Source organism: Carettochelys insculpta, chromosome 17 (genome assembly GCF_033958435.1).
Source record: "Carettochelys insculpta isolate YL-2023 chromosome 17, ASM3395843v1, whole genome shotgun sequence".
NCBI lineage: Eukaryota > Metazoa > Chordata > Testudines > Carettochelyidae > Carettochelys > Carettochelys insculpta.
Window position 1 is genome coordinate 24,921,099 of NC_134153.1, and position 19,716 is coordinate 24,940,814.

The following is a 19,716-nucleotide window of genomic DNA, read 5'->3' on the forward strand; positions in this document are numbered from 1 at the left end:
TTTCCCCTAAGTGAAATTAATCACACAGCACTTGAAATCTCATGTTAAGCATTTTGCTTCATAACAGCATTAAAGGTAAGATATGTTTTTGAGGAAGAAAACGAGTGTTTTAAAACAAATATATCTTTCAGAACTGCTGAAGATAGCAAGAAAAATTACATATTTCACATAATAAAATAATTTTAGAACTGGGAACGTTTTCACAAGCTCAGACTAACAGAACTGAACCCATGAATTTTATGAAAACACTGTTCCAAGAGGTGACTGAGAACAATTCTCTTATGTAAGAATTGAGTTAAATACAGAACAAGAAGCTTATTTCTATGAAAAAGTGTTTTCAGTATAAAAGGTACAAGCACAATTATATCATTCAGATCTATAAAAACAATGCTCTAGGAGCAGCAACTGGGTTATTAACCTTTGTTGAACTGTCTGGGTTTTATTACATTAACTGTAAATACAGATGCCTAAATCTCCACAAATTAACTGAATTTCTGGCTCCTAATTGTGAGAGGTGTGAGAGAACAGTGCACACAGAATACGTACCTATATTCTGTGGCAATCCCTGATGTGCTCCTTTTTCCTCTACTAAGCCAATCCCAATTTGCTCAGCTGGTAAACCACCACGGTTATTATTAGTGCTTGGAGCGGTGGGTGCAAGCTCTGAGATCACAGGAGTGGTTACTACGGACAGTACATTCGTGGGAGGAGTGTTGCTTGATACACTTGGTGATACAGAAGCAGAAATAGTAGCAGCCGTGTTCACACTCAAATTCCCAGGCCCAGAAGTGCTCTGTCTTAGAAGACCGAGTGCTGGAGGTGTCACAGTTCTGTTGTCTAGTTCTACAGGTAACAGATCTGTTCCCAGACTAGTAGGGGCCGATACTTCTAGTCCCTGGCCTTCAATTTCTCCATCCAAAGAATGCTGTTCCTCCCCTTTTTCAAGGGAGCCTGTAACTTTTTTACATGCTTTGGTCAGCAAAAATTGACCAATCTTGTCCACTTTTCCCTTTCCCTTACCAGATGAAACCGGACTTCGCCTGTTTCCAGAAGAACCTGGACTACTTGTTAGAAGAGATGAAGCCATGGTTCCAGACTGTGTCACTGTTACAGAACCCTGCTCAGCAGATACACTAACTTGAGAACTGGACTCATCTGGGTTAAAATCTTTGACTTGTTGAACATGGGGATGTGGAAGAACATTTGAAGATGCCATAGATGGGGGAGAAGGAAGTTGAATAGAAGATGCCAGTGGATTAAGAACCAGTGACCTGCTTGTTGGTATACTAGGGACAGGACTACTAGATGTGCTAGAAGGAGCAGGCCCTGATGAAAATTTTATGTTCTGTGGAATATGCAGAGGACCAACAACAGCAACTGACTGAGGCATTAAATTAGAGTTAGAGGTCAATGGTGCCGCTGGTATTGTACTTGGCTGAGATCCTTTCATAACCTGAATGATTGAAGATGAGTTTATAAAAACTGGTGTAATGAACTGAGGTCGGGTATTAGACTGGACTGCTGATTGTCCCTCAGAAACCATCACTTTGTTACCTACATTGGGCATTGTGACAACAGTGGAAACTAATGTAGGCTGTAAATGAGATGGCAATGGTGTTGATGTGTTAGCAGAAGATGTAATGGGGTTTGAAGTTACAAAAACTGTTATCTGATTGGGTGGTAAAGGAGTTGAAATCGAGGAGGAGCTAACAGGCCTTTGTATTACTGGTGGGACATTTTGTGGAACATTTAAATTAATCTCTCCTAGTTCTTGGTGCACTTGAGTTGAACAAGCTTCATTATTCTGGGACAAAGTTAAGGAACTAGAAGGCTCTTTGCTCGCAGACGAATCCTGAACCGGCGTAACAACACCTATCTTCTTTAGCTCCTCACCAGAAGTTACCATTGCTGGTAATTCAAGATTGGCGAGACCAGGGGCTTTAATGGTTACATTAGGAGCTCCAGAATTATCAAGAAGTTGACTTAAGGAAGTTGGTGCTTCTCTGATAGCCTTATTTTCCTCCAGACTGGGAAGTTTGTTGGTATCTAAAGATGGCACATCTTTTTTTGGTTGTTCTTCAGGGACCAGCATTTTGATTTCTTGGCTGGGAATGCCTTTTAGTTCAATATTAGGCTGGTCTATGTTACCCTGGACAACATGTGCATTCTGACATTCGTTGTCTTGAGAACCATTAAGGCCCTCTTTGCTATCCTCAGGAATGCCAGTCATAACAGATACAGAAATTGCAGGATTCTGAGTATGCAGCATGTTATTTGGAAAGCTTGCTGTCACAGGCGTTGGCAAAGAAGCTGGACCAGCCACCATGTTTCTTTGTAATTCCATGTTTTGCAAAAGTGATGGGTTTGGCTGAGGTGGCAATGCTAATTTAGGTGCTTTTGAATTTTGTCTTCCAGGACTTGGTGTGGTTTTCCTACTAGATCCCGGACTGGATCTTCTGCTATTGCTTGGACTTGCTCGTTTTGTTCCTCCTGTGCTGCTTTGCTTTCCTGAATTGACAACAACAGTATCCAGCTTATGTGACTGTGGAGCAGCAAAACCAGGCTGATTATTAATTGTGAGATTTGATGGGGCTTGTCCAATGGCCTTCAAAGTCGTTGGATTAAGACCCTGCTGATCAAATCCTCTGTTAAGATTAGGCCTTGGAGGCAAAGGAATATTAATCTGGGGAGGAAAGAGACCTGCAATGGAAGCATTAAGTCTCTCTGGAGATAAGCTTATTTCAGATGGTTCTGTGCTAGGTGGGCGGTTATTGGGAGTCTGAGGATAGTATGGTCTGGGGCTTGCCCTGTTTGGGGTTTTAGGTCTTGAAGTTTGAGATGGGGTGGCAACATTTGGGAAATGGTGCGTGAGAGAGCTAGGCAGAGAATTAGACTGTTGTTGAGGACTTGCACCTTGAGAAGCTGAAAGTGGGGAAGGTCCAGGTTTTGGCCCAGTCATCATTAACTGAGTTTGTGAAGCTACTAAGTGAGAGGTCATATTAATTTGTGCCCCTGATGCTTGTGGCCCCTCAGCTCCATTTCCTTCTGGGATAGAAGATACTGATGAAACTTCTCCCAGTGGTGAATTGGAAGGATTCTGTACATTATCTTGGTAAACCATCTTTCGCGCACTATTCCCCAGAGGAGGATTGCCTGGCAAAGAAATTCTTTGTTTATCTGGAGATGGAGGTACTGATCCAGGGCCTTGTAAACTAACCATTACTGGCATATTACCAGTCTGCTGCACTGGCATTCTCTGAGTTTCTGGGTTTAAGGGGCCTCTAGGTTGATGTGGCACAGGAAGCCTGACTGATTTAGCATCCTGCTGCATCATAAGCATCATCATCATTTGTTGCTGTTGCTGCTGGTTCTGTGGCTGTGCCTGGGGTGGTGGTGGTTGCTGCTGCTGCTGCGCATGTTGCATAAGTTGAGGTGGCATCTGCTGAAGAGGTCTTTGTTCAACTGGCTGAGATGGATAACCTAAAAAAAAGACATAAGACCTAAGCCAGTCATTCTTAGAAACTGCAGAAAAAACAGTATGTGTGTGACCAGGTCTAAAACACACACCGATACAAAAATGTTTTAACACAACAGCAGTCTCTTTAATTCATATATATACTTTTATATTCATTCTTAGGTTACAGCTCCCATGCCAAGAGTTATTTCACCAAGGCAAAAATTTTAACACACAGACACCACTGCTACCACCAGTGCCCTGAAGAGACATATATAACGCTATCATTCAATGTACAGCTGACTTTCAGAAACTTGAATTGCAGTGGGCATTTAATTTCATTACAGTGGTGGCTTTTTTTGGGTCTACTTCATTTGAAGAATAAGCCTCTGCAGTGACTTTTATAGCTATGTTTTTGCTGACATGCGCAGAGTTGAACATTGCCTCCCCCCGCCCCCCGTTTCAAAGACATAACAGCAACTGTGGGACTCTGAAGAGAAAACATGAGACTGGAATTTGACAGCTTCAGGAATACATTGCAAAATCCCACACTGTGTCACATAGTCAGGACCACCATTTTTGCTGTTTAAGAGGCAGCATGGTTTAAAATCTGAGAAGTCCTCTAGCTGTAGTCTCTCATATTAGTGGGAGGATAAAACTAAGTATGTCTTTTACTTATACTCGTTATTTCTCCATGGAATCATTTAAGAAATACATCTCAGTCTGACAAGCCTAAGGGGTAGCCATGTTAGCCTGTATCTGAAAAAACAAGTTCTGTGGCACTTTAAAGACTAACTGATTTATCTGGGCATAAGCTTTTGTAGGTCAAACCCACTTCACCAGATGCATCTGATGAAGTGGGTTTTTCCTAGGAAAGTTTATGCCCAAATAAATCTGCTAGTCTTTAAGATGCCTCAGGGCACCTCATTGTTATATCAATTTGTCGACCTTTAGGCCCCAATGTTAACAATCAGATGTCTTCTAAAAAGTCGTATGTGTCCTCATCAATAATATCTTTCAAAAATTAAAATAGACAAAATCTTCTAATTTTAGGCAAAGAGATCAGTCTTTACAAGATAAATGTTCTGACTCTATGCCACATCAACCAGCAAGATTTAAAAACATAAGAACCAAGGGGGAAAACAGGTAAAACAATAAAAGCAAGCCCTAAGAGGAGCTCCAAATCAAATACAAATCTCTTCATTTATGGTACACACAAAACCAGGGTAAAGGATGTCAAGGTATAGGACAAACCATGACAAAAATTCCAACCCAATCCAATCAAATGAGAAAAGTGTAGGAAGAGAGATTTTGGTAGAAAAACGAAAATATTCAAAAAATGGTTTTATTTGCGAAAGAAGTGTTGAGATGGCACTACTGTTTAAAATATACAATGAGAATTTTATTACACCTTTGCAAACTTCATTTAGCAGATATGACCTGATGTGGGCTAAATATGCTCTCAAAGAGCTGATCAATTAATTCCTGGCAATCCTCCTCCCTCCAGTGAAACTCATCCTACAGAGAAACAACGCAAACTAACAGTCATTTAAATGATATTTTGAACACTAAGCGATATGATGTTTTGGAGATAAAATGTGACAAAAAGCTAGTCATTTAAAGTAATGCTATCTGTCCAAATTTTTAAAGAAAAAGGGCAATTAGAGTTAGTTTGTAAAACTAAATTTCACGAGAAAAAACACAAAAAGGAAAGTGAATATTGGCCCAGCAATTATAGTAAATTTCACAGGTTAAAATGTTACCCCTCTATAATCCTATTTAAATAAAAAAGGATACATCAGATATAATGCAGAGCAGAATTTGGCCTTAAGTGTCTATTCAACTACAACTTAAAGCTTTAAATAAAACAAAATTATATAACAAACACCTATTTGCCAGTCCCTGATGTCAGTTAAGAAACAATACTTATCCCCAGATATAACATTCCCATTGTCAAAAGATACCATATACCACACTTGCATATTACAATGGTTTTCCATGCCAGCTGGGACTCAATCAGCAAGGATGCCTGAGTCCCAGCTGGCATGGGGTTCGCCAATGCTCCCCCTGAGGTGGCTCTCTCCAGAGCCACAGTGGGGGGGAAAACGCTGACCCTTAAGGACCCCGTTTGAACTGGGAGGCAGCTGAAATGCTGCTTCCCAGCCCAAACAAGCTGGCGGAGAGTCACCCCCATACCCTGCTGTGGCAAGGGAATGAGGAAGGGAAGAAAGGAGCCTGTTGGAGTTGGGAAGTGGTTTAAATGTCATGTCCTGGCTCCAATGGGCTGGCAGGGAGGGGAATCTTTTTTCAGTGGTTACTCATTTACTCAACATCCCTAGCACAGCACTGAGCAGATTCTGAAAGTGTGTGTGCTCACTGTCTAAGATGGTGTATTCTGTGGTGGACTTGAAACATTAATGCATTTGCTCCTTGTTCAGCTTGTTATATGCACTACTACATCGCAAACCTCTCTAGTAACACCGTAACCATAATAAATGTAAGTGTGATATTTTTGAGCAATCAATTCAGCTGAAAAAAGTGGATGTGACATGGAATTGTCTCACTGAAGTGTGCCTGGGGGAGAGGAAAGATAGCTCAGTGGTTAGAACAATGGCCTTGTAAACCCAGGGTTGTGAGCTCAATCCTGAAGGGGACTTGTAAAGGTTCTGGGGCAAGACAGATTTAAAAAAACCATTGGGGTAGGTCCTGCTGTGAGTGCATGGGACTGGACTCGAACTCTCGGATTCCTTTCCAGTTCTAAAATGTGTGTGCGTGTGTTACTGAAAAGGTTGCTGACCATTGGTATATTACAATAAAGATAGTCATTAAGAACTTGTTATTACCTGGTTGTCTATTTGTGAAATCTGAAAGTTTGGGGCCAGTGTTATCTAAATTTATTCCTTGCTCTCCAGGCAACGGCGGCTGATCAGTCTCCTCCAGGCCAGCTGATCGTGTTTCCGAAGAACTTTAACAGAAATAATCATAATTAATGAACATTCAGTGGTTCCAGAGCCTATGCTACATTTTGTTCAAAATTTGCTTCAATTATTTAGGACTGAGTAATCCCCCCCCCCCCCCCCGCCCTCACTTTTCATTCATAGATCCCAAAGAGCCTTACTTAAGTGAGAAAGCATCCCCATTTCACCGATAGGCAGATATGCACGTAGGTCAAATGACCTGCCCACAATCACACAAAGATAGAGCGGTACAGAGGAAAACTGAACCGATGTGCCCAAAAGGTCCGTCCAAGTGCCTAATAAACAAGATCTAAAGGAGGCAACTTGGTCTAAAGTTCTATTGATCTGTGACACTGTTCTTATCTTCCATATTAAAGTCAGGTGCTGAAAGGAATGCAAATGTGTATTACAAACACTGCATTATATTTGCTTTATTTGAATAGTTCTCTAATACCACAACGAAAGCTATAGCGTAACCACATATGGTTAGAAGAGTAATTTTTTTTAAAAAGGGCCTGCACCTTGACTTCCCTTATTAGACTTGTGACGGACTTGTTCCGTATCTCAGTCCTCTACCAAGACTCCAGAAATAATGACTTGAGATGCTAGGCTTCAGAGCCTATTTATCCAGAATTTAAAGATCTGTGGAGAGTGGATACAGAGGCTCTGCTACTTGGTCCCAAAGGAACGCAACTTATGCATGTTTAAATTCTGCAGAAGCAGTATCAAAACAGTCAGTTTGGCCATTGTATCTAATCTCTTCACAGACACTGACAACAGTCTTTTTCTAACACAGAAAAGAGCCAGATCCATGGAAGTTTCATTCCACCACTATCTGCACACACTCCAAGGGACGGGGTCAGCAAAATTACAGTGCTTAGTGGAAGGATATTTGGCACACCCAAGTCCACTCTAGCTATGCTGTCCTTTATTTCAGTGAAGATTAGGCTAGAGGAAACAAATTATTAGTTACACAAAGAATTACTGAAATATGGATGGTAGAGAGGCAGGATGAAATATTGGTTATTTGAATTTCACTCACACTCATTTGGATTTAAAAAAACAGCAACAGATCCAAAAATCTGAGTCTAATGTTTATGTGGAAATCCTTCACCACAGAGAATCAGTTCAGAAACAAGATTTACCTGCAAAAATCCTATTCTGAGAAATAAGAGGCAGGGTGTGCTTCTCCATAAAGAGAAAGAAGCCAAGGTAATAAAATCAAACTCATTTAGTGCTTTTCATCAGTAGATCTCAAAATACTTTATGAAAGAGCTAACAATTTCTTTATCTCTATTTTATTGGGAATTATTGGGGGACAAATATAGTGGGGTAAAAAAAGACTTGACCAAGATCATCTCTGCCACTGGACTGCTGAATGATCTCCCAAGCTCAGTTCTCTATCCACTAGACCCCTTTGGCCCAGTCTCACTTTGGCTTACTAGGCATTACTCAAATAGAGAGTAGTTTTAAAAAAGTTGAATCAGGACATGCAAAAAGTAACATTGGACATGGCTCTAAAGTGACCCTTTTGTACAAAGGTTCACACTCGCATTTCGTGAGGGTAAAAATCTTTGGTTCTTCCACTCATTCTGGGTCACCAAGACCTCCCCATACCTGTCAACTTGAGTAACTAGGAACATTCCATTCCACCTCCCAGTTTAAAAGCACTCCGACCCTTATCTCAAAATGACAAAACCTTACCAAATGCCCTTTTGCCCCACAGTGCTGATAACACCAGCACCTTAGGTTCTGCAAATCCTAGGGTAAGCCTAAGGTGCAGGATTTACACAATGCCTTGTTTGCATTCTGTTAGTTCACTCTCCCTACACAGGGGAATGCATGCGGAGCTGTAGAGCAGATGTCTAATTAAACATATGCTTAATAATACTAAGCCTATTTTAGAAGTTTGCACTAATGAGCAAAATTTGATATAAAGACCTGACTTTTTTTCTTCTGCTACACCCTTTTAAACTGACCTCTTAAGATTGCAGGTTAACTATTTCTCTCACAATAGATCTTCATTTAAGTGTTCTGCTCACTCATGTACCTATCCTCAATTTTTTATTACCTAGTAAGGCATTTTCATACTATATTTTCAGTTCACAAAACCAATGGCTATTATAACTTTTAGTAACTCAATTATGACAAGCACAATTACCAGAAGAAAAATGAAACCTGAAAAAATTCTAAAGCCCCTCCTTGTGTTCTGGTTAGTATCTGGCATCACAAGGTCCTAGTATATGAAGATTCCCGTAGGTGCCCATGGTAAATATTGCATATAGATAGAAATAATTTTAACATGCTCATCGCAGTAGTACTATTTCTAGTCAAAATTCGCTGCTCCAAATTCCTCCCTATGACTTGTACAGAAACAGCCCTGTAATTTTTAAAGAAAAACTCTTTGAAAAGAGCTTCTTATTCCTGGTGCAAAAAGAGTTAACACAAGCCACATATGTTAAAAATTAAAACTACTTAGAATACTAAGAATTAAAGAATCTGAAGAAGTGAGTTAACTCACGAAAGCTCATACTCTAAACTTTTCTGTTAGTCTATAAGGTGCCACAGGACCCTTTGTTGCTCTACAGATCCAGACTAACACGGCTACCCCTCTGATACTTAAGAATTAAAAGAATCACTGAAAGAACTGCACAGAAAACAAAGCATAAAGCATCGCTAAACAGCATCATATATCCAGATGGAGAGGAAGGGCAGAAAGAAAGAATCCTGAGTAAGACTATGAAGTTTAGCAAAAGCAACAGTTTAGAATAAAAAGGGAGTACAGCAGCATTGTAATATAGCCACACTCTTACAATACTGTTCAATATTAAGCCACCCAAAATTAGAATCAAACTGCTATGCTGTATAAAGGGTTATAAAATAGTAGTTTGTTAAAACCAGGCAATGACATTAAAGTACTACTGCTATAAAAATATAGTATTAAAACAAATACAAACAAGCTGCAAGTAGAATTGTTCATTCCCATTGTCAAAAGAACAAATAGTTTTATGTGGCATCATAAACCCAGCAGACGGCTTTACAAATCCATATACTGATGTCTTCTAGGCTCACAATGAAGCTGGGTGACCATCAAGTGGCAACTGCTGTAAACAAAATACTAACCCTGGTTTTCTTTAAGTATTTTAATTATTAACAATTGTACTTTTCAAAAAGCGTGCCACTCTTTTGTTCTCTTCTACATTATTTTATTGCCGCTGTGGGAAACAAGGCAGGCAACTAAAGTTTTCATTATTTTAAATTACTATGCAATGCAGGTGGGAGCTATTAAACACCTGCTGTACTTTATCTGAAAGGTGGATGAAGTCATACCAACAAATTCCTTTCTTACAGTGAGTAGTTAGCTGTTTGTAAAACATTTGGAAATCTTTAGCTGGAAGGTGATGGATAAAAATGAAACATTCTAATAAGAGAAAAAAAATCAGATCCTTTTCAAGAATGTAATTGATATGACTGAATACATGAATCTTTCTACTAAATGTGTGAAGATACAGTTATTTCTTAAGGCTGTTAAGAATGTTCTCTGCTCCTGGGATAGGGTATTTTTGGGACACAATTCTGCTACAAGCCATCTTTGTGGCAACACTTCAGTTGCTCTGAAGAGCACATCAGGAGGTTGGGCACCATACAAGCAACATACTAGTATATACAGTAAATCATTAAAAAGATACATTGCAAGGGCACACACTCAGTCATTAGAAAATGACAAAATTAAAGTTGACAGTGCAGCTTAATTTGTCCCCCTCGTGCATATGCATAATTATACACTATTCTTTCTACAGGACCCCCGTCTCATTCTTTGCACCTGATGAGCCTGTTTTAAGGCTATATTAGGACTGTGTATTGAAAGAGACTTGTCTGTAGGAGCAATGCTTCATTTGTTAGTGAAGCTAGAAAGCAAGAATGAAGCAGAGAATTGTAGGAAAAGAAAGGATGGTCTCATGGATAAGACAGTTAAATGCTGTCTTGAAGAAACTAATTCTATCCCTTCCTTAGAACTCCTATGTGGTGCTGGGCAAGCCACTTAAACCAATAATTTCTCATAAGTGGTCACTAACTGGGTGCTCCTAAATTTCCGGGTGCATGATTTGCAAATATGGAGTCTAAACTGCAGAAATGGTGAGCACTCATAGCTGCAACTGAAGTCAATGAGAACTGTGCCAATGAAATGCTTTATAGTGCCAAGCTACTGAAAAATTCATGTCCTTACTCTCTCAGTTTGGGCACTCAAAACTAGGGCACCTTAATCAAGGAGTGCCTCAGCGCATGTCCCTGACACAAATACTACGTATGTCAATTTCAAACCCCTGCTCCAAAAAATGGGGGCACTAAACCTTTTTCAAAAAAAGGCTGCCAGAAGTTTATTTTTAACATGAGCAAAACAATGTATTTTTAACTTTGGTCTTGGAAAGGGCAGAAGCATTTTGGCTGAAGTTTTCTAGACATATTTCAGTTAGACATATAGCAAACTTGCCAAATTGTAAGTGCTTAAGCTCAAACTGATATGTGACTCTTAGAACAGAATACATTGGACAGCCTTAACAAGCTTATCAGCCCTGCCTAAAATATGTAGTCAGCCAAATTTTAAGATTTGCTGATCACAATATTTTATAGCTATAAATGAGTGGTTTATTGATTAATGAAGCTCAGTTTCTAAGATGTCTGTTCCACTGTAGTGGAGGAAAATGCACTCAGTAGAACAGCTTCAAGATAGTGATTGTTATTTTAGGTGAACCCCTAATGCTAATTAGGAGCACTCCTGAAAGGGCCCCTCAACCCCTCTCACATTATGGAGATAAACCTATCTCACAGAACTGAAAGGGACCTTGGGAGGTCATCGAGTCCAGTTCCCCACACTGACAGCAGGACCTAGCACAATCCTTAGTTTTTTGTTTTTTTTTTTTAAATCTGTTTGCCACAGACCCCTAAATGACCCCCTCAAGGACTGAGCCCATAACTGTGGGTTTAGCAGGCCAATGCTCAAACCACTGAGCTATGCCTTCCCCTGACTGGGTAATTAGGGATGCTCCCTACAGAGCTGCTGCTTCTGTTGCTATTATAAAACAACTTCTACACCTTCAAGCCCCCTAAACAGTTGAGGGCACTGACAGCAGTCTCACATAGGCCCTTCAACTGGAAAATGCCAACATTTAACCATTGTGAGCGACGCACATAACTGGGATGACGGCAAATTTTTATAACTTCCCCTGCCTACACCTACACCCACCACCCCCAAATGAAGCAGAACTGCAATGGCAGCACTACCATTGCTTCATCATTTAATCAGCTCTCTCAAAAAGAGTTTTATAGCAGCATGCAAAATTCTGTTATTCCTCCCGCATGAGAATGTTTAACCTACTTTGATTGTTCTACTTGCTGATTATTTTTCTTCTTCCTTGGAGGCTTTTTCTTTTTGGGTTTATTGGCATTCTGATTGTTCTGTTTGTTGTTCACACCAAAATGCCCTGCAGATATATCACTTTGTAGCAAATTTACCAACAGTGGACTTGTTAGAGTGACATCTTTATTGACTGGAAAACCAGGATTTTGTCCACAGGAAATCTGATTCCCATTTGGTGGTCCACTAAAGGAGGCATTAAAAGGTAACCCATGTCCAGTAAAATGACTCCCTGAATTATTGTTGTTTCCTTGCATTGCCTGCAAATGGGAAGGTACCATATTGGACTGCTGTATAGGAACTTCAGGTAACATCTGTGTCAAGTTTACATCACTGTTCCCTGTAGTAGCAGAGTCCCCATGTTGCTGAGGCATGTGGGAGCCAGGTACTGTGGGTCTTAAAACCTGTCCTTGAATTCCCATAACCTGAGAAGGATTGCCGTTTACAGAGCTTTGCTGTGCCATCATCTGGCTAGTGAACTGCACCATATTTCCTTGCATATTTGGGGTTGGTCCTCGCATTATTTGAGCTGGCCCCGTCATAACATTAGACTGGTTTTGAGAATTAAATGGTTGTTTATTGCCTTGCATCTGATTGGTCATCATCTGTTCCATCATTGAGTTTTGCTGTAGCAAGACCTGGCCTTGAGGTCCCATCATTTGATTATGTGTTGCCATCATCTGTTGGCCTTGCGGGGGAATCATTTGCTTGGGTGGAGTCATCCGTTGTGGAGAAGGACCAAGATTTTGGTTTTGGGATGATACCATCATTTGGCCTTGAGGCATGAGCTGTGCTCGAGAAAGTATCATTTGGTTTGGAGGGTTTAGAGATCCTTGAGCCTGAATGTTCACCATTTGGGCTTGGGAGGATACAATCTGCTGATGCATTCCCATAAGTTGAGACTGTGTTCCTTGTGGAGGCTGTCCCTGCATATTGCCCATATTAACTTGTGAAACTCCATTAGAACCAGCCTGTGAGTTGTTTATATTTCCATGAATTCCCATTAAACTGGTCTGCATCATATTTGGTGGGCCATGTGGTACCTGTATCTGATTTTGAGGAGGGCCAGATCCTTGACCGCCTTGTAAAATATGAAAATGTAAAATTAAACATTACAAAACTGCATTGCCATTTGACACACCACTTAACTTAATTAAAAGAGAAGCACCCCAATTTACTTTATCATTTATTTTACCAGTGATTTAATGTGTTGGTAAACACATTCACAAATTTCTGCCACACGCTCTGACGCTATGTGCGAAAGTGTTATGGAATTAAAAAAGGACTAGGACTTAATCCAATCCAGTAAAAACATGTTTGCTCCTACATAAATACGCTTCAGATCTTGAAGCTATTCCATAACATGTTTCGTAATAAAGACAGCAACATATGTGGAATTCTGACAAGATGACATTATCAGAACTTGCAGAACTGTGAACATAAGTCAGCCTGGAGGATTATATTTTTCAAGGGATTGATGCATTAAAAAGGAAACTGCCTGTAATCAAAAGAGACAAAAATGTAACTGTCCCTAAACAGAAGTAGAATTAAAAGTTTTCATATTCCAATAAAGTTTTACTAATGTTTATGCAGACATATTTATTCTAAAACAAAGATATTACTGAGTGTTATAAACTACACCAAAGATTCTTCTTGTGGGGACAACATTCCTTATAGATCTTCCCTTTACTACTTCTATACTCAGAGAGACAGCAATGAGGCACAATTTTCTTTCCAGACAAAGAAGGCTGGATGCTGGTACCTCTGGAGCCCATAAGGAACACCACTCTGAGCAACCAACCATGGTTTGTTTGTGGATTGCTGTCGTGGGATTTTTTTTTTTTGTTTGTTTGAGAATGCTGTGCACTCCCTGCCACCTGGAAGCTAAGCATGCTGCCTTTGCAGTATTCCCGGCCCCAGCTAGCAGGTGTCACATAAAAACAGGCAAAGGCAGAATATTTTTACTGTATAAAGCTGCCCACGTTACAGGAGTAAAAGAAAATTACAGAACAATTAAAACAAATACACCAATGTTAAGGAATACAGAGAGAAATACATTTCACACAGACCTGTATGTTGCACATTTTGACTTGTTTGTAGCTGAGGGGCTCCACTATTCACAGATGTACCTGGTGCTGTTGACGGCACCTGACTTTGCATAAAGTTTTGATTAGCTTGCCCTCCAAGAAAGCCAGGCGGGAGGCGCTTGGGCATTCCTTAATAGAAAACAATTATTTATTAGTCAAACGTACTTTCTGTAATTTGGTTGTGTGTGTGCAGACTAACAGAGGAGGTCTTCCCATCCGGTTAGCAAGGACGTTTGGCAAACAGGAACCGACGAAAATCAGAATATTCTAGCAACCCAGTTCGTGACCCATTTTCATTTTAGGAATTTCCAAAAAGGCAATTTAAATTAGACTAAAACACAAAATTATAGCTACTTTGACTTACTGAAACAAATGCTTGTGCTGGTGTATTTGTAATCTTGAGCACAGTTCATAAAGAGCTATCTACCTGAATAAACCTGGTTAAGAAACGACTGTCTTGAACCAAGATGTGATTACATGTGCTGTATTTTCGACATACACTATTATTTATTCACAAAGGAGAGTCAAAAAAACCGAACACAAAACTATTAATACTTCACAGTACTCGAATTTCCTTATTTTTAAGGCTAGTGGGGGGGTTGGGAGAACCTTCTCTTTCCTAATCACACTCGGTCTGCAGTCCACACACATATTAAGTTTGTGGAAACTTCTTGCATTCTTTATTATTGGTTATGAACTCTTTAGAACACTTTGCCTATAAAGCATCATGCACACACTTTTTGTCACTATTTGTGTGCTTGAAGGGAGGGTTTTTTTGTTGTTGTTTTTTAAACACAACCTCTAGCCTCACAAGAAGATATGATTTAGCCACAACTGTTTTCCATTTCTCTCTGTATAGCAAAGTAAGAACACTAATAAAAGGTCTCAGGAACAGATTTGACCATGCTGACAACTGGTCTTTCATCTCCATAGCCAATTATAGTAACAACTGTTTCCTGACTGATCAGGCAACAATATCAACCTTTATACAAAAAAACAGCCAGAAAATTAATATGTATTTTATTTACAGTGAACAGTCTTCCTGCTATGTTACACATAACCTTCAGACTGTGGGAATCAGCAAGTTCTACTAAATGTCGTCATGATCTAATCCCATCGTATGGAATAGTGCAGCACAATGCGGCCCCTGGAGTAACCTAGGAGGGAATTATAACTCAGCAAGTCACAATCTTCTTCCCGATTCCCCTCCAATTCCCGGAGGGAGTTATGGCGCGGAGTTTACACCTGGCACAGCGCACATTCACTGGTGAGCCAGCATAGGTATGCCAGTTGGTGTATTGGGTTAACAGAGCCAAGGCTTTGCCTAGTTCCTGACCCATTCCCTCCCACATTAGTGAGCAGTGGTGTAAATGGCTCTGCAGTGTCCACTTCCTCCTCCTGTGCGTCCTGTGATGGGAGTAGCTGGCACAGAAGGGCATAAAGAAGAGCCTTGCATCTCTATAAGCCTCTGTACCAATAAGCCAGCAAGCCACAATTTGACACTCCGCTCCCACAGTTCTTCACAAATTAGCATTCTAGAACATTTAAATAAATCACATGTATAAATTATATATGTGCAAGTCAATCGTTAATAGCTCATGACATCCAAATTATTGGTCCTGTCTGAGACCCAACTGCAAATTTTGCACACACTTTGAAATTACCTATGGAACTACCGTCAACTCTTAATGGTTAGCAGGAGTTAGTGGTCATTCAGAAATCAAAACACAAATAAAATCTTGAAAAAATTTACTGTATAGTAAACCTAAACTAAAATGCTTATGGTGGTAAATTAAGTAACCATTGGATAAAATGAAGATATGTACATATCTGAATTACCTAGAAAGCAGCAGACATGTGCACGATGCTACATACCATGTAGACAGACCTCTTAACCCATTTCATGATGGGCTTATAATTTAATTCAGGGATAATATAGCAAGAGATAGCTATGAACAAGAAAAAAAAAGGCAGGATCCCCAGTATAAATCAGTAAGGCTTCACTGAAGCCAATAGAAGAACGTAAATTTAACTCACACAAGGATACAATAACTCACACCTCCACTGTCAACAATAATATGATCTGGAAATGCATTCAAATTATGTACACATATTGCTAGTTTACAGGATCTCTGTGAGATGTTTAGTTATTAGAAAGAGTTGGATTTTACATTATTAGGCCATTATAAGAATGGAAAGGACTTATTGGATAAGACTGTAGGAGTGGAGGTTTGTGCGAAGGAAGAAGTGAATGTGAGGAGGAATGTGAAAAAGGAAGGCGGAAAGACCTCACTGTGTGGGATCACAGAACCATTCCAAGTAAAAAGCGATCTGTATCAGAAAGGGTAAAGAATTGCCTGTGAATGCTGAAGATGAGGGAAGTTACAAGACACAGACCCATGAACAGAGAATGAAGAATATGAATCTGACACAGAAGGAAATTAGATGCAAAGTGTGAGGGGATGAGAGACTGATTGGAGCAAAAAGCATGGTACAACCTATTGGCTAGACTTGAGGTGTATGATCTGAATGCCTAGGAAACAAGAGTGGATGGTGCATTAAGAAAAGGACAGATTACTAGAGCAAAAATGAAAGTTTTAGTAGTAGGGACGTAGTTAGATGGATTTTTTTTTAAATTAAAAAAACAGCAGGATTAGTTTGAACGTTGAAGGGAACAGAGAAAGGATGAACTGTGTGCTACCATTCAAGGAAATACTAAAGGAATGTTCAAAGAAAGTCTAGCATGAAACTATCAATGGCTGAAGAGTGGCAAAATCTAGGACGATGCTGTTGAACACAGACAGAAGATAACAAGGAGACAAAAGGCCTTTCAGATTTGCCCAAAAGTAAGTCCTTAGCAACCCTAGTTAGAAACAATCACTGCAGTGATGCCACAGAAGCAAAAAGGATCAAGGCAGAAAATCAAGATGACAGAGGACTAAAATGAGGCAGCATGAGTACACCAACAGGAAGGAAGCAGGCAGGTGGAGAGGCAGATGATCTCAAAAGGAGGTCTGATTTAATAATAATAAAGAAAAAAATACAGCAGCATACCCTGAAAGCAGAATACAGCAGCATACCTTGAAGGCAGAGAGAAAATAATCAAGTGTGAGGAAGTGGGGAGGACAGGGAGAAGATCAGAAGGATACATCAACAGTCTGGACAGTGGGGACAAGTTATGGACATACTCAATGTACAGGGTTTTTAAACTTACTTCTACTTTACATAACTATCTGACAGAAGTTCTAGTAGTCTTTTTATAACAAGTTTTATTTTTGATGACACAAGAAGTCTGAAATTCTTACCTCCTAAGCCAGGATGTAAACCTTGTGGACCTTGGTTTTGTTGCTGCATCACCATGAAGTTGGGAGGAACATTTCCCTGTTGCACCATAGGATTACGACCAGGAGAACTGACAGGCTGTTGAAATCCCTGGGGAAGTGTATTATTCTGAGGAGGCCTTGGTCCCAGCTGCTGCTGTGTTTGGTTAACTGTTGGAGAAGATGCAGGAGATCCCTGCTGGAACGAGGAGGGAGAAGAAGCAGGAGATTTGCTGGTCAAGTGGGGTTGCTGTAGTGGTGTAGGAACCCGGGAGGGTCCTCCCTGAAGATTCTTCATCTGAGGAGCAGTAAATTGACCAGGATTGTTCATCTGAGAAAAGTTTGGGTGAGCCTGAGAGGCTTGCTGACTTCCAAAAGGGTACGGAGGTGGAGGGTGAGAGGGAGTCTGGACTGTTGCTAAGGGTGGCCTTGCTTGAAGTTGTTGCTGCATTTGCCCAGGCAATGGGGCCTTTTTCCATCCCTGGTTTACTGCCAATGTATTCCCCATTGTTCCTTGGCTTGGAGGAGGCTGAAGTGCCCCTGGAGGCAGTTGGTTCCAACCAGGAGGAACTGGAACCTGAGTTGTGGTGGTAAATGAAGGTCGAATGCCCTGTTGAGGCTGCTGATGTTGCTGGGGAGGACGTGGTTGCAGCTGTGGCTGTTGCTGCAGTTGTTGAAAATTAGCTGGGTTCATTTGTCTGTTTACAGCAACTGGCTGCATTGAATGGATCTGAGGTGCTAAAGAGCCAGGAGGATGATTTTGCTGCTGGATAGTTAGTCCAGACAAGAGTGGATCCATTGAATCTATTAAAACAGTAAACAAATGTGACAAATACTATATTGCAATCAAAGATAGTAAACAAGAAAGAGTAAGCTACCTGCTTGCATTTGCTTTTTCCTCTGATCTTGAAGGTCAATGAAATTTCACATTCCGATTTCCTAACATACACAATAACTGGTGCACTAAAAGAAGCCAGAATTTCTGGAAACCTTACGAATGTAAGCCTTACGCATTGTGAAAGGTATAAATATAGCCTTATACCCTCCAAAAACCTGTTCTTCTAGACAAATGTAAGCCTTATATTTACTGAGAGCAAAAAAATCTCCCAGCCATGTAGGGAATGTGCAGTAAGAATAAGAATGAAATAATGTGATCTAATTACACAAATTTCCAAAGAAGTAGATAAAGTTGTCTGTTTAAAAAAAGTTTTGCTTTTCTATTGTGCCTTACATTAAAAGGATTTTACAGGCATTTTATAAAACTGAGCAAGAATAGTCACTGTTTTACAAAACGGCAAATTACTTCACTTCCTGTGCCTCAATAGTACTAAACTCACAACTTGTAGTGGCAGAGAAATCATGCCATCAACTTCAAGTCAACTTGTTTCGAAAATCAAAAAAAAAAGCAGTCAAGTAGCGCTTTAAAGACTAACAAAATAACTTATTAGGTGAGCTTTCGTGGGACAGACCCACTTTACTTCCCAAAGAAGTGTATTGGCTTCTCATTTTACAGCTGCCTCAGTCTACACTTCCTTTTCTTAGCCCTGCCTACCAAAGTGTTCAAGATTGTTCATTTTATTATAGAGTAACATATAATTGCTCCTCAGCATGGGGCCTTATTTTACCACTTCTCTAAGCCCACCAATTGCAATATATAAAGAAACAATTCTATTGCAAAAGGGAAAGGAAGGGAGACTAGTAGGAAGCACACCTGAGGCATGGATTAAAATCAGGCCACCTATTTAGGTGGCTACTTTGTCTTATGTAGCTAACAGCAAAGGTGAAAATATATTAGATGTTTCCAAACACCCCTACCCTGAAGAGTGTACAAAGACAAATCCATGGCTCTAACTGGTATCCTCAGTAATGAAACTAATGGTATCTCTGTATACAAAACAAAAAATATCTGCACACACACCATGTGCAAACAAAAAACCATGGCAGCAAGTCTCAGAACCGAGGTCTACACAGGTGGATTTGCGGGGCTCAGGTTACAGTGATAAAATAACCATGTGGATGTTCTAAGACAGATGGGTCTCAGAGCCCCAGCAGGAAATCAACATTTTTATCTTCAGAGTTGTAGGGCAAACCAAGTTTGTAGACCCAGAATCAGGGATGCAGTGCCGTGTGGGTGTTTTTGCAGTAAAGACATATTTTAAGAACTATAACAGAACGCAAAAACTATATTGTTCTCCGACTCTGAGCAGTGATCTCTCCAGGCAGAGGAGAAACAGTATGGGGAAGCTTTCCTTTCCCAACACAATTAAAAATATTTTAATAGTTCTTTATTAATAAACAATTCTGAAAATGGTTGTCAACATTTGTGTTATTAAAGTATCAGAGAGGTAGCCGTGTTAGTCTGTACCTTCAAAAACAACAAGACGTCCTGTGGCACCTTACAGACTAACAGATCTTTTGGAGCGCAAGCTTTCATGGGCAAAGACCTGCATCATCTGATGAAGCGGGTCTTTGCCCACGAAAG

General features: G+C 40.2%; 1 protein-coding gene across 6 annotated transcripts in view; it reads right to left on the reverse strand.

The window, feature by feature from the left end:
- The window catches only part of NCOA6 (nuclear receptor coactivator 6), a 64,843-nt gene that overhangs the window by 23,345 nt on the left and 21,782 nt on the right, over positions 1 to 19,716 (reverse strand). For 5 of the 6 annotated variants that reach the window (XM_075011875.1, XM_075011872.1, XM_075011871.1 and 2 more), the window contains 5 exons: positions 17,220 to 18,038; positions 13,897 to 14,043; positions 11,789 to 12,908; positions 6,298 to 6,419; positions 547 to 3,480 (listed from right to left, as the gene is read on the reverse strand). In XM_075011875.1, coding sequence (XP_074867976.1) covers positions 547 to 3,480; positions 6,298 to 6,419; positions 11,789 to 12,908; positions 13,897 to 14,043; positions 17,220 to 18,038 — 5,142 coding nt within the window. The remainder of the gene's footprint in view (positions 1 to 546; positions 3,481 to 6,297; positions 6,420 to 11,788; positions 12,909 to 13,896; positions 14,044 to 17,219; positions 18,039 to 19,716) is intronic. The other variant, XM_075011876.1, reaches the window with a different exon arrangement.